The sequence below is a fragment of the Ammospiza nelsoni genome, chromosome 2, assembly GCF_027579445.1.
Source record: "Ammospiza nelsoni isolate bAmmNel1 chromosome 2, bAmmNel1.pri, whole genome shotgun sequence".
NCBI classification, from domain to species: Eukaryota; Metazoa; Chordata; class Aves; order Passeriformes; family Passerellidae; genus Ammospiza; species Ammospiza nelsoni.
In genome coordinates this window covers 33,488,420-33,503,143 of record NC_080634.1, presented here as the reverse complement: position 1 = coordinate 33,503,143, position 14,724 = coordinate 33,488,420, and the positions used below count along the sequence as shown (strand labels likewise).

At 45.9% G+C, this 14,724-nt stretch overlaps 1 protein-coding gene across 2 annotated transcripts in view; it reads right to left on the bottom strand.

Annotated features, from left to right (window-relative positions):
- Nucleotides 1-14,432, bottom strand: part of MYO7A (myosin VIIA) — a 59,992-nt gene extending 45,560 nt beyond the window's left edge. For both annotated transcript variants that reach the window (XM_059493372.1, XM_059493371.1), the window contains exons 1-9: nt 14,307-14,432; nt 13,137-13,289; nt 7,052-7,236; nt 5,482-5,603; nt 3,569-3,711; nt 3,368-3,481; nt 2,388-2,541; nt 1,657-1,733; nt 311-430 (exon numbers count right to left, since the gene is read on the bottom strand). In XM_059493372.1, the coding sequence (XP_059349355.1) occupies nt 311-430; nt 1,657-1,733; nt 2,388-2,541; nt 3,368-3,481; nt 3,569-3,711; nt 5,482-5,603; nt 7,052-7,236; nt 13,137-13,289; nt 14,307-14,405 (1,167 nt within the window). In that variant the 5' untranslated portion in view covers nt 14,406-14,432. The remainder of the gene's footprint in view (nt 1-310; nt 431-1,656; nt 1,734-2,387; nt 2,542-3,367; nt 3,482-3,568; nt 3,712-5,481; nt 5,604-7,051; nt 7,237-13,136; nt 13,290-14,306) is intronic.
- Nucleotides 14,433-14,724: the final 292 nt, after the last annotated feature.

Below are 14,724 nucleotides of genomic sequence, written 5' to 3'. Positions count from 1 at the left end.
CACCTGAGGATCTTTCTAGAATCTGAGGAAAAGCCATTTCAGAATGCTGGGTCCTTCAGCAGGTCCCCTTTGAGTACAGACAATCTCCAATCCAGATGCCAAATCCCTTGCAGAGCACGTTACATACATTCCTTCCATCTCAACTCTTTGTACATCCCAAGTAGAACATGCTTTCAAGAGCATTTGCTGATCTGAGCTCACCAAGCACCAAGCGAGACCCTTTTCCTGTGCAGTGGATGCTCCAGTCTCAGAAGGGGCAAATTTCTTCAGCTTATCAAGAGAAGGCACAAGGAAATGCCCTGAGACTTACCTTTACAAAGGCGTCCCTCACATCCAGCGCTTGTTCCATGCTGAGAGGGGTGGAGACAGTTTCACCCCTGGTGATTATGGTCCGGCTGGTAAGGCAGTTCATCACGTCCTGAGGCTCAACCTGACAGACAACATCAAACACAGCTGCTGTACAGGGGCTGTACCTCAAATGAAGACACAGGTTTTTTCAGAGAGAAAAATTAACATTTTTATACTGTATTTTAATCTGGAAGGTGTTCTTGTGACTTAGCATGAGATGTTAAGGAGGTGGGGGAACACAGGATGAGAAGACAGAGCAAAGCCTGCAAAGCTGTATGCTACCAGCATGGGTTAAAGCTTTGCATCACCTTGACCTGTTTTTGTACTTCATCAGACAAATCTCCACTCTCTAAGTGGACAGAGAACTGTGGATCACACTCTGGGCCAGCAGTGCCTATGGAGATGAGGTGATGTCCCTGTTAGCTCTTGAGAAGGCCACTGAAGAATGCTCCAGTCACTGCATGGACGATTTCAGTGAGGGTCATCTCACCTCCCTCTTCAGACACACAGAATATATATGACATCTATCTCAAGTACCATTATGAACTTTATTTATATCGCTGAGGGAAACACCCTACTTTAGGGACTGAGGTATTCTGGATGCCCTTTCTAGTACAATGTGCTAGACCCACCAGAGGGTCTGTTCCTATCTGCTGGAATGAAGGAGACTCAGATAACCATGGAATATCATGGAATCATAGGATATTTTGGGTTGGAAGGGACCTTTAAAGATCATCTACTTCCAACCCCCCAACAGGAGCAGTTTCTGCTCGACCAGGTTGCTCAAAGTCCCAGCCTTGAACATGCCTACAAGTGGAGCAGCCACAAAATCCCTGGGCAACCTGTTCCAGTGCCTCACCATCCTCAGTGAAGAATTTCTTAATATCTAATTTAAACCTGTCCTCTTTGAGTTTGAAGCCATTCTGCCTTGTCCTATCATTCCATGTCCTTGTCAAAAGTCCCTTCTCCAGCTCTCTTGGAGCCCCTCTGGGTACTGAAAGGGGCTCTAAGCTGTCCCCAGAGCCTTCTCTTCTCCAGACTGAAATACTCCAGATCTCTCAGCGTGTCTCCACAGAAGAGGTGCTCCAGCCCTCTGAGTATCTTTGTAGCCTCCTCTGGCTACTCAGCCCAGATGGAGACATTCACCTTCATGCTGCCAATGCAGGACACAATATGGCTTATCCAGGGCTCCTCAGCCTCCCAGAGCTGGTGGTGCAAGGGGAGGCTGGCTCGGACAAAGCTTTGCCACAATACTAAAAAGCTGGGATGGAATCAGAAGGGGACCAGCAGCACTGCAGGGCCACTGACCTCCAGCAATGTTGCCGCAGTGATGAGCGATGCTGACTGAACAACCTCGCAGGCATCCAGGTTGTCATAGGTCCGAGCTGGGGAAAGAAAGGCAGAGGGAAAGCCATCAGCAAGGGACATGTCTCTGCAGAAAGTGGATGGGGTGAGGGAAAGGGTCATTCTCCACTGCCTCCTGTGATGTCTTGGCAAAATCTGGCCATCAGAAGGGAGAGAAAAGTTCACACATCTGCTGGGGTCCTGCTGCTGACTGCAAAGCACCTGTACTCTGCTCTGCCAGACCAGATAGTAAAGAATGTAGAAATGTTTTAGCATCTAAGTGCTTTAGGCTTCTGTCTTCTGAAGAGGCTTTTTAAATCACTGTGTCATTTCTGACAGCAGAGCTGTTTGGTACATTTACAAAGGTATATCCAATCACACAGGCACTTGTCAAACACTCCATTAGTCTCCCTTTGTAAAACCTGAGTCTACTGAATGACCTCTGTCCATATTCGACCTCACAACACTCAGAAACGTGGATGTCATTGAGCACACTGCAGCCTGGCAGCGCTCCTGTGGGCAGGTGGAATTATTCTTTATTCCTTGTCCTTACAATGCCATAATAAACACTGAGTCCCTGGCATGGTACCCTGACAGGTGTTCTGGATACAGCTCTCCATCCCTAAGTTTGGCTCCCTGTCAGCAGGCAGAATAAAGAGCAGCAGTGCACTGGACCATGTATTTTGTCCTTTTACCTTCATACTGCAAGTTGCCCATGTGCAGGATGGCAGCCAGCAGCTTGGAGATCTCCCAGTTCTCAGTGTCGGTGAACATGAGGACCTTCATAGCGGAGCGGATATTGGCGTACTCCTTGCTATCATCTCTGCCATCACAGGTCGTGCAGTTACCCTGGGGGGGCAAACGGGGCACACACTGCATGGGGCAAAGCCAGGGAGCACCAGGGTAGCACCCTAAGCTCTCAGGGCTTCCCTCAAAACCAGCAAGGTTTTGTTTAAGGGATGATGCTGAACTTGTGGATCTGGCTCTGCCCTTTGTCATATTCTATGACTCAGTGCTGAGCCTTGTGACCTACAGTTATCCTGTTGTCCCCAGGTACCGTGTCTGACTGCCATCAGCAGAAGAGAAAAGCTCTCTGAGGTGGGCATAGAGAGCTGGAGGCTCCCACTGATCCAGTTGGAAAGCTGGGTCCCAGCCTTGCTGATGATGCATCAGCCTAATTATACCTGCTTCTATCAGCTCCTCTGGATATCAACACTGGTATATAGGGAGTGGGGTTGGAGATTGCTGGCTTGGTCAGACACTTGGAGCACACACAGCTCAGCCCCATATTCTGCTGAGAACATGCCATCCAGACAAGCACGTCTCTACACCCATCACTGCCTCAAGAGCAGCAGTTCTTATCTAACACCCTGGCTACTTCCAAACATGTGGCATGGGCATCATACACCATCCCATCCAAGCTTGTGTTCTACTTCACAGAAAGTGTGGAAATAGCCTGGTCTAGACACAGGGATTAAGGATTTCCACTAAGACTATGAGCCTTGTGGTGGTGAGACAAAGAGATCTGTCAAACCCTGTGGCTAAGGCTCAGGAAGGTAATAACCAGCAAAGCAGCTCTTGGCTGCAGAAACACCTCTCTTTTCCTTTTCCCTTGCTAAGGACTTTCACCACATCACCCTACCCCCACCAAACCTCTGTTTCACTGCTCTCTCACCATTGCAAGGTAGTTGTAGTCGGTGGCTTTCCCAAGACCCAGCTTCTTCTTCTGCTCCACGGTCATTCCTCTCAGCATGCAGTAGAACACGTGGTAATTCCTCTCATCCTGGGCCTGCAGGAGAAGAGCAAGTGCCAGCTCTGTGAGGAGAACAGCATGGCAAAGGTCAGCTGCCCGCGCCTTGCAGGTGTATCACCTTACCTGCCTGCACACCCGGGACTTCTCCAGCAGGTACTGCTCAATCTTTGCCCCCTCTATGGCTCCCCTTTTGTTGAAGTGGATGTCGATGTACTTCCCAAACCGGCTGGAATTGTCATTACGGATGGTCTTTGCATTCCCGAAAGCTGCAAGAATTATGGTGCGTTAGAGAGGGTCTGATGCAGGGAGGATGATGGATCTGGTCTCAATGAGGGGGGAAAAGTCAAAAGAATGAGGCTGAGAGGGTTAAAAGCAGCTCCAAAGCCTTCCCTTAAGTTGGGCTGGATCAATTTCATCTCAATGTGAGGAAACAACATGTATATCAGATGATTTTCCTTGGAAATACAGAGAGGAGCACAGAGGAGGAAGCTTGGGAATGGGGTGATCTAATCCAGGAAGTAGGGCTAGGACAGCAGGATTTTGGCGGCAGTTGATGAAATGAGAGGAGAGTTGAGCAAGAGTGGCTGCAGTGTGAAAGGTGACACTGTGCAGAAATGACAGAGATGCTGGTGAGTGATTTAATGACTGAGAGTGAAATAAAAGGGAAAATGCTTCCAAAAGGGAAATACAGACAACTAAGCCAACCTCCAGCAGGAGACTTCTCCCTGCAAGCAGACTGTGCAGAGAAAGGTATCCATGTCCATCCTCTGTTGGGTGTGGATGAGTGCCCTAAGCCAGCACACCCTGCAATTTCTGATCCAGGATTTCTGGCAGGTGATGGACATGCACTTGAATTACAGAGCCTCTCTTTCCTGAATCTCAGCAGCGACCAAGTGCATATTCAATAGTGCCCTGTGTGCTTGTCACACTTCTGTTGGTTCCTAAAGGGTTATTCACCAAGCAGAGGAGGTAAAAATCATTGAATGGTTTGGGTTGGAAAGGACCTTCAAGATCATCTAGCTCCACCCCCTATGCCAAGGGCAGGGGCACTTCCCACTATATCAGGCTGATCAAACCTCTATCTTTAAAGGACAACCCTAATGATACTCTTCAAAGAAAATGCAGTTTTTCTGCATAAGCATAAAAGGTACATCTGGCATAATTTTGGGTCAAGAGGGTTAGATAACCTATTTAATTTACAGATATCCAATTAAAACAGTGGGGTTGATCACAGTAACAGCCTGCCAATGAACCTATTAAGGCCACAAGCTGATTCTCATTATCTGGTTCTTTCTTGGACTCCTCTATTTCTTCTTCTGCATTCTGCTGCCATTCACTGGTCTTGGAAGGAAAAGGTGGGGTTTGCTATTGCATACAGCCAGCACAAGGTGCTGTGAAGCTCAGGTCCTATTAAACTGATGTTTTATGGAGCCATCTAAGAATGGGAATAGGATTCCTATTCCTTAGAACCATTCCTAAGAATAGGAATAGAATTTTTGCAACTATGGCCAAAAAAAGCAAATAATTAGTTTGCTGAATGCAGCACTGATGCGATACTCAAGCTCTGCATGCAGTCCAGCACTGGAGGAGGTGGTGAGATTTTTCAAAAGAGCAAAAAAGTATTGATCAGCACTTTTATGTACTACACACAGAACTAGGTAAAATTCAGTGTTTTGTATGTGTTTTCTGGGGGAAAAAAGTACTGTTTTATGTGGAAAACCACTTTCCCCCCTGATTTTTAAAGTAACAAAATAGTTGAAAAAATAATACAGGTTAGCTGAAATGCTTTGCTTTCAACAATAGTTGTCAAAAATATTAAAGGAAACATTGAGAGCTTAGAGAATATTAGTCTTGTGAAAAAATAAATTCAGATGGAAAGAATCTGAATGCATTATTTAGCAAAAGCGTACCTCAAAAAAAAGTTTTGTCACTTTTTTGGAAACTCAAAGTGTGCCATAAGTGTTTTACATTTATGGTTCCTGAATCTGTTTCTTATTTTTTCCAGCAAAAGAATTCTTTGTTATCTGAGGCCTCACCTTCCAAGATGGGATTTGCCTCCAGGACCTGCTGCTCAATCCAGGAGTGTTGGCCACTGATTGCTGCCAGGAATTGCAGAATCAGTTTTGTGCTTTCTGTCTTCCCTGCTCCAGATTCTCCACTGCAAAGACAAAGGAGTGGAGGTCAGTGAGAGCCATGCTGCATCCCTACCAATGTCCCTCCCTCAGTCTCCAAAGGAACTTCTGTCTCTTGTGTCTCTTCTGTTAGCGTGGGCGGGATGACACCACTAAGGATGGGTTTCCAGCACCCCAAGGATGATCAAACCTGGTTGTGGGACAAATGATAGGACATGGTATCAGATAGCTTCCAGCCAAGATCCAGATTTTCTCTGTGTTCCACTTGGCCCAAGCTGTTGCTTGAGTTTGGGTATCCCCAGCAAATGCCATCATTCAACCAGCACCAAGAAGGTTGTGAAGTACTTTCAGTCAGTGCTTTTCCAGATATGATCACCAGACCATGACCCTGTGGTACAGGATCTAGCTGTTCCCATGGGACATCACCACCACTCTTGAGCTGTGATAAGGCAGACTGTGAGATGCAGCCTTTTACCAGGAGGGACTTCCACAGGTCTCCTAGGCTTGTTCTAACCAGGAGTAGGGGAGAGAGGAGAAGCTTATGGGGCAGGAAGCCAGAGTTATTCCTCAAACTTTTCTCTGCACTGAAAGATAACCTCAGTTATCTTGTGAAAGGGCTGGGCAGAAATATTCAGGTGAGTCTATGGCGTGTCTGATACATGGGCTAGCCAAAATAAGTGACCAAAATAGACCTTCCTGACATTAGGTATCTAGCCTTGGCCCCATGGGCAAATAGTTTCACTTTTCAGGCCACTGGCACACTGCATTGACTCTCCTATGGGCCCCCCATGATGCTTTTTTAGACCAGCAAAATAAGCCTTACTGAATGACCTTTTCAGAATCACGTATCTGAAATACTGCACACGGGATGTTCCAGAGTTATGGCTTTTCATTCAATGAAACTTAGGGTAGGCATGCCTTGGGCAAAACGATGCCTCAAACGAAAAAGACTGGAGGTTCAGAATTTATAGGATCATGTTGGAGGGCTGAGGACATCAAATCTGGGTTTGGGACAGATACTGGAAGAAACTATATGCATAACTGTGACCAGGCACTCCTTGGTGCCCAAGGTTGATCGGTCCAGAGCAGAGCCATGCATGGAAACACTGTTCAGGAGCATGAAAGACCACAGGTCCAGTGACCAAGCTTGTCCCCGACCCTCCCTTGTGCAGAAATTATTGTTGTTTGTGTTTTTGATGTCTGTAGGAGTATTGAGCTTAAATTGAAAAGTGGAGGTTAAAAATGAATATGAGATCTATTGAGTTGCACAGGTAAAATACCAAAGTATTGATAAAGCGCCTCTACGAGAAACAGAGTGACTGCAAACAGAGACCTCCTCTGCACTGGGAATATGTGGATGGAAGATCTAATCAGTCACTCAATGTCTGATTCTATCTGATAAGCTGCTCCAAATCAAGCATCTGCTCAGCATCTGCTTTCAGGCTATGGCCCATTTGGAAACTCAGCAACTCACCTTATGATACAGCACTGGTCCTTGTTGTTGCGCTGCATGTTGAAGTAGCAGTTGTCAGCAATTGCGAAGATGTGTGGTGGCATCTCACCAATCTTTTTGTTGGTGTAGAGGCGTATCTGCTCAGGTGAGTAGATGGGTAGGAGCTGGTAGGGGTTTACTGCCACCAGTATTGAACCAGTGTATGTCTGGAGGAGAAGCACATGAAGGATTATGGGGACAGTGAGGTGTAGCCAAGAGACTTTAGCAGCTTGGATGGGATGTGGATGGAGGCCAGAAAAATCAAGGCTTTTAAAAGCTGGATGAAAGATGATGCTCAAGTCAGAGATGCTTGCAGGGGGAGACAGGGTTAAAATGGGAACAGAAGTCCCAAAGTACCTAAATCGGTTCATATTTAGCCTTGCTCATGCACAGCATGGTTTCAAGCCTTAATTCATATTTTGTATGCTCTCAGTTAAGATTCAGAGTCTTGAGAGAAGCTCATATTTGCAAAAATATCACCAGAACCAGCATATATCCATACATATCTGCTGCATTGTACATACAATAAGAAACCATAGGTGAAGATACCTGACAACCATTCCCATATGCCAAGGCAGGACCAGCTGGATCTAAACCATCCTGACAGATGACTATCTAATCTGTTTTTATCAATCCACAGTAGCTGCTAAACTTCCCTCTGCAATGCATTCTTCTCTTCCATCTCTGCCTAACCAAATCTCTCCACACTTCAGTTTAAACCTTATCCTGGGCAGATGGCTATTTTCCACAAAGTCCTGACATATCCCTTCTCATCTATTTTGTAAATGGCCTTTGGTCCAGCTGTCATGGGCCTTGGGTAGCAAACCCCTCTGTGGTATCTTGCTCTTTCATTTCTGCCCTTCCAGAAGCTGTTTCTCTCAAGCCTCTCATCAAAGGACTCATGAACTTTGTTATCTTGCTCAGATGTAGTGCTGAGGTTAGGAGGCTTGACATCCCAACCTCAAGGCAGAGAATAAGGACCTCCTTCCCCTGTTTCATCTGTCTAAAAGTCAGTGTCTAGAGCAGGTGAGTCAATGGGCCTCCACCCTGCGTTAGCCCAGCGGCATGAGATGAAGGCTACTTTCACTCTGTGACTTCAAAGAATTTAAGTCACTTCCTCTAGGTTAATTTTCAGCAACTGAAGTTAAAAGATTAATCTTAACTTTCTTCCCTGCTGGAACCAGCTGTGAAAGCACCCCCACTACTGCATATATTTTTTCAGGAAACAAAATAAGCAATTTCAACATTCATATAATCCTGATGGGTTTTCATCTGCATGGCCTAAACCTAGTAAGGCTTCGGCACAAAGCAGCAAAGTGGCACAGCCAAGGATGCTTGTGAGGGAGAAGAAATAATTTGCCACCATCTGTACAAAACTTGCCACCAGTTCAGGTTTCCTGAAGGCAGCCAGTAGGTGGCAATTGTGTCCCATCGTAGGGAGGATGAAAGCCATTAGGGGCTCCTCACCTTCTACTCTCATGGCCAACACAAGAGAGCAACTTTCAGTTCAGTCCCATATGAGGTTTGACTTTACAGTGCTAACTGAGAAAGGACACAATACTCTTCTCTGTAACGGGGGATTATGTGCCAGTAGGGGAGAAAAGCTCTTTGAGCTCCAGAACAATGTTGTCACAACTCCAAAGGGTAGAAATTGGCTGTGAAATCATGTAGACTGGATTTTAGAAAAAGAAGGCATTGAAAAAAGGGAGCAGAGACATCTCTTCAGAGAAGCCTTCAAAGGGGACAGAACAGGTAACCTCAGTGCTCAGAGGAGGAGGGAGCTCAATTTCTGAATGGCATTACAACAGCAAGATCCCTAATGAAGACTCCTTTGAGTCTTCCTTATTTCCTTAAATTCCTCTTTACAATTTATCATCAGGGGACATTTTTAGGGACATTAATTTTAGGGACATTTTTAATCTTCCTTGAGCTTTAAAAAAAAAAAAATCTAACTCCTTGCAGAGGTCTCTGAAATCCCTGCATTTCCATCACACTGGTCTGCCCTGCCACAAATGTAAACAGACAGGCTTTTAAAGGTGTTAACCATTAGGTATTCTTTCTGGATGCTCCCACTGACCTTTCCCTTGTGATCCACAAAACCCTTTGTCAGCATGAACTCTTGTACTATTGCTTGTTTTCGTAGCTCATTCCTAGTTGATAAATAATCACAATTTGCCCAATTCTTACAGCTGACAGAAGGCAAAACTTTGTTCACTCTGTTGATCAGGGGCCAAAGGGCACTTCCAAGGAAATAGTAGCTTACTGGTTTCTATTGCTGGGTGATGTCAAAGCCCTTTTCTATCTGAAAAATAAAGCTTTACTGAGCGCAGGGACTCTGCTGTAGCTGACCACAGGAACCGCATCTCACAGCAAATTCATTACTGCCTGCATGACCTACATTTTAATTAGCCCCAAACAAATCCTTTCTGAGCCTGCTTCCCTCGCTACCCAGAACACCATGGCTGACTTCATCTGGATTGTTATGGGGTTAAAGCTCTACCAAACATTACTGCATTTTGGCAGCCCTTAGAGAGCAGCAGCAGGTGCTGGTTTCATCTCTAGATAAAGAGATTTAACCTTACTCACAAGTCGAAACTCCCTACCAGACTCTCTTGCTATTCAGCGTAGTTTCTCTTGCTGTGTGCAAGCCAAACCAAGGGCAAGAAGCCTTTGTTGAAGTTTTTCATATTTTGCTGCAGACATTTCTTCCCTTCAAGTTAAGGTCATTACTGAGAAGAACTTAAAGCTTTAACCACATTCACAGGTGGGGGACCTTCCATCTCTGGGAACGTGTCACAACTTCACCATGTGGGTCAAGCTCTGCACCAAAGCAGATGGATGCTCTCCATGCATTTATGAAGCAGCAGCAATGGTGGTGCAAAGTAAATGAGAAGGCCACAACGGTTAACAAAAAAAGGTGATCCTGTGGAAGGCATGACAGCAATTGCAAATTACTTTGCCAAGGGTCGTACTTACCCTCCCGCCGCAGTTTGTCTTATGAATAAAATGTGAGGGAGAAGAAAAAGGGAAATTACATTTTATTAGAGCAGAACTACATCCTCCACAAAGCTAAGGACACAAGGAAACAAGAGGAACTGAAGTTCCATTGGAAAAGTAATCATTTACTCAGCAGGCTCAGAAATCCCTTCAAGCAGTGAAACTTCACTGTCTTTAAGACAGTGATAATTATACCACAGGAAAAAAACCCCCACCTCTGTCTTTAAGACAGTGCTAATTATACCACAGGAAAAAATCACCTCAGTGGGCTGGGTGTCCCCTGCACACATGGCATCCATATGGTGGTACCTTGGCTTTGCAAAACTATCATCAATATTTACCACATCCGACACGAATCTACTCCTCCTAGTGCTATCACTCCTAATAGCTGAGATCTAAGGTTGGGCTCCTGGGCCTCCAACTACACACCTGTAGACACAAGTGGTGTGCATACCTCTCTATCAAGCTATGCATTCTCTGTCATTTTGAGAGTCATTCTGATTTTGAGATGGCTCTAATTGCCGTGCTTTGCCCAGTTTCTGGGATGGCACTCCAAAGCCATTAGTGGTGTGGAGCAATCAAGACACAGTAACCTGGAACCTCTGTGATGCAAATGTCCTTGTGGAATGTGGCCATCCCTCAGGCAGGAACTCTGTAGGACACACTGCACTGCACTGTCACCATCGGACCAGAAGAACTTGTAGAGAAACTGATGTGGCTATTTTGTCACCTCAGCCCAAATCACCACCCACACTCACTCCAGGCTAAAAGCTGCCCTTTGCATCAGCCCTTATTAGGATGATGTTGCCAAACAACACTTTGGACAGTGCTTGTTTGTGTTCCTAATCTTCCTGGATGCCTGTGCATAGCTTGGCAAGGGAGCTCAGAGACAGAGCTTTTTCGAAGGAGCTTGGTGTATTCACAGGCAATCTGATGATACTGTACACACAGAATTGTATCTGAGGACCTCAGGTCACCTGGAGAGGCAACAGGCACTTGCTGGATAATAGACACCCCAAAAGAGACACACGGACACCACTGAAAAAATATCCAACACAATCCAAACTTTCTCAGAGAGAGTGGCAGGAATCCACTTTGTGCCACTGCAGGGTGCCCACAAGCAGGGGAAAAAGGGGCAATGTTCAATGGGTAAATTCAAGTTCCTTGAATGAGCCAATCAGCTACAAATTATTTGCCATCTGTACTTCTTGGGTGGCATTCAGGTTGCTTGAATTCAGTTATCTACGTGAGTGCTGCACCTAACCTTGAAGACAGATGTCCTGTGAGCTGAGGGAGGTTGCACTGTAGACCTCCAGCCTAAAATTTTCTTCCAACATAAACTCCTCTATGATATCCAAACTCCATTCAGCTCTGGAGCATCTGAGACGCATTTCTGTTTGCATGACTGAAAGGCAGTCTTGTCTCAGCTGGCTCTACTGACACCTCTGGTGACTGCCACAGATGCCCATGGAGACACCACCTCAAGTATGAATTTGGGCTATTAACTTGCTAGTTTATCATTATAAATGGCAAGAAAATTTGACTACAAAGAGAGAAACTTAGTTCGTCTAATGTGGGAATAATTTTCTGATTATAGTATTTTTGTCTAAACTGACTATAGGGCCTTAGGCATCATGCACAACAAATAAAGTGTCTGAAGAAGAGATGCATTTGGAGGTCTCTGTTCGCCCCCAGGCTTTGGGGACTTACGGGTGCCTTTTCAGCACCATGTCCCCTTCCTCCAGGATTGTACTCCATCTCTGAAAGAAGAGATGGATCTCTCCCAGAGAGGGACAAGGAGCTATCAATCATATTAACAGCCTGTGCAGCAGAGTGCTGTCTGCTCCATCACTGCCCAGCCCTAACCCAAAATCATCTGATCAAAAAGCACTGGACATCAAGCAGTGATGAACAAACAAAATAGATAGATAAAATCTCACTCATGCTCTGTGAGCTTATTTTATCTGTGAAGTCTGACTGTCTTGCAATTCCCTCCAGACCGAAAATCTAGTAGTCTCTGGAGCCTTTTAAAAATCAAATTACCAGGAGGCTTTGAAAAGGCCTTCAAAGGCACAGCAAGCACTTACCTGAACCTCTGAAAACTGTAGGATTTAAGAGTAATACCAAATTTTCCATATTTGCAGAGGCTGTTTGAGTACATTATCTAGCAGCAAACACATGTGCACTCTGAATTTCTGTCTGAACAGTTTGCAGAAAACTACACAGCATAGAGAACACTGACAAAGTTAGCACAGAGACTTGAACGCTGACTCCTGTCCTGCTGGGGAGGTGGCCTTTGTGATGCTGTCATACAGAAGAGAGATGCAGCCCTGACTGGCTCCCTGTAAACCCCTCAATCTGTGAATGTCTGTTTGGACTGGCAAGGCTGCACTGGGTCCACTGGGCATGACATGACTGAACTGACCTAAGGAAGGACACTGCTGTCCTCAGAGATCAACTGCCAGCATCCCAGGCAGCCCAGGGCTAATAAGCCATGAACTCAGACTGGAAAGGTTTTTTAGAGCTCTTCTGGGAGTTGCTTACTTCTTTGTTCCCAGTTATTTCATGCATGCCTCTCATCATCCTTTCTCCACCCCTTCCACCTCCAGCAATGGTTGTCTTCAGCCCCTTGGGTTAAATATATTAATAGTCCAGAGCAGAAGGGTCACATTCAGCACGTAGTTTACACCTCTACAGAAGTTTTTGCTTTAGGATTACTACAGCATGCTCATGGCCTGGGTTGAACTGGTTACTCTGTATGCAGAAAGCTAATGCACATGCCCAAAACTTCTACAGGGGCAGGACAGCAAGGTGGTGTGGACTTTGCCCATCACCTAACTCATGGGGTCTTTCACTGGGGCATCTAGAAGCTCTGCAATGTCCTCCAAAGTTAGAAGCCCTTCACCACCGGGGAAAAGGCGAAGGTAGAAACCCAGATGCTCAGCTCCCCCTACATGGGTTCCCCCTACATGGGTTCTCCAGTCAGGGCTCCCCCTACATGGGTTCTCCAGAGCTAAGGAGAGCAGGGGGTGGAGTGCAGAACCAGAGGTGAGATGAGGTGGACACTCACATAGATGAGGTGCTCCCGATAGCGAATCAGCAGGTTCCTGAGAATTCCTGCCTCGTTCAGGTCCCCCAGGCGGATCATGTCCTCCACTCCATGGATGGAGGTGGGGTGCATGGGTTTGATGTGGCTGGCATTCTGTGGGGAAATCCAGTGCTCCTGGGAAAAGAGCAAGGCCACAGAAAGGTAAGTCAAATGAGAGACCACTTGGATCAAAGACACAAACGGCCCACCCCAAAGAGAAGGATCAGATGGAAGGACACACACAAGAGATCATTGGCACATGAGCCACAGCTTCTATTCCTGGGTCAAAGCAGTGATGAATTTGAAAGATTTGTAACAGAAGGAGGAAAACATCTTTTTGTTGGAGTTTTATTGGAGCAACAAGAGACAGGAGACACAAGCCATCCTGGCAGGAGCTTCCTCCAGGGCAGCATGGTCATCCAGCACATCAGGAGAGTTTATAATAAATAGCACATTTGTCTTCCCCTTCACAATTGCATTTTCACATCACTGGCTAACCCTCTCCCACAAAATACTGTTGAGAAGAAAGAAGATGATTTAGAAAAGGAGAAGGGGATGGACAGGGCTGGCAAAGTCATACTTTTATTGGAAGTGTTATTTGGACTCAGCACTTCTAAGGGCTTCAAAAGCACTGCAAATTGCCCACAAGGACCTTGCCAAACCAAATCTTTATTACCCTTGAAGGGAGTGAGAGCATTTAGAATTACCTCAGTAAGAAAAAAAAGAAGCACAGAGAACCACCTTGACACAGGCCTTACTCTAAAATAGCCAGCACTGCACAAAAACAGAGGTGGGAAATTGAAGGAGAACCAGTGTTTTGGCACATCAGGTATTGGTAGGAGGTCAGGAAGGACTAGATAACAACAGAGGAACCTCAGGTGTATGTGGGTTTACTCAAAAAACTACCTAAATATATTTTGGGAGCTTCTGCTATCATTGTTCTCAAGAAGGTTCTCAATTTTGCACTCCCAGTACAGCCAATAAAACAGAGACACAACATTGTCTTGTCTTTACAAATACAAAACTATGGCACAGTTGATTCCCAAGGGCATACAGGAAGGCCATAACAAAGTTGATTATCATGGCCCTGGGGCCCCTGGCCTAGCAAGGTCATAGAGCTGAAGAAGGGACATCACAAGCCTTTGTACATACATTGTCTTCATCGTCCACGACCTGGATCTGTCCAGAGTCACACAGTTTAACCACCGCTCCAATGGGAACGTCGAATTCCCGTCCGGTTTTGAGGTCCATCCACACATAATCCCCCTGGAACAAAGACAGCAGTTACACTCAGTGCTGCAGGGAGTTCAGCATCCCTTGGGATACAAGCAGTGGATGTTGCAGCCAAGTCATTAGCACAAGTCAAATGACTTCCCCGGCAAACCACAAACCACCCCTTTGCACAGAGGCTCAGGACAGCAGATGCTTTGCATGTGGCACTTGGGGATGTGGTTTAGTGGTGAACACACTGCTGCTGGGTTAATGTTTGGACTCAAAGATCTTACAAATCTTTTCCAACCCTAATGATTCCATGAGTCTGTGAAATCCCCTGCGAGGTGCCAGCAGCAGA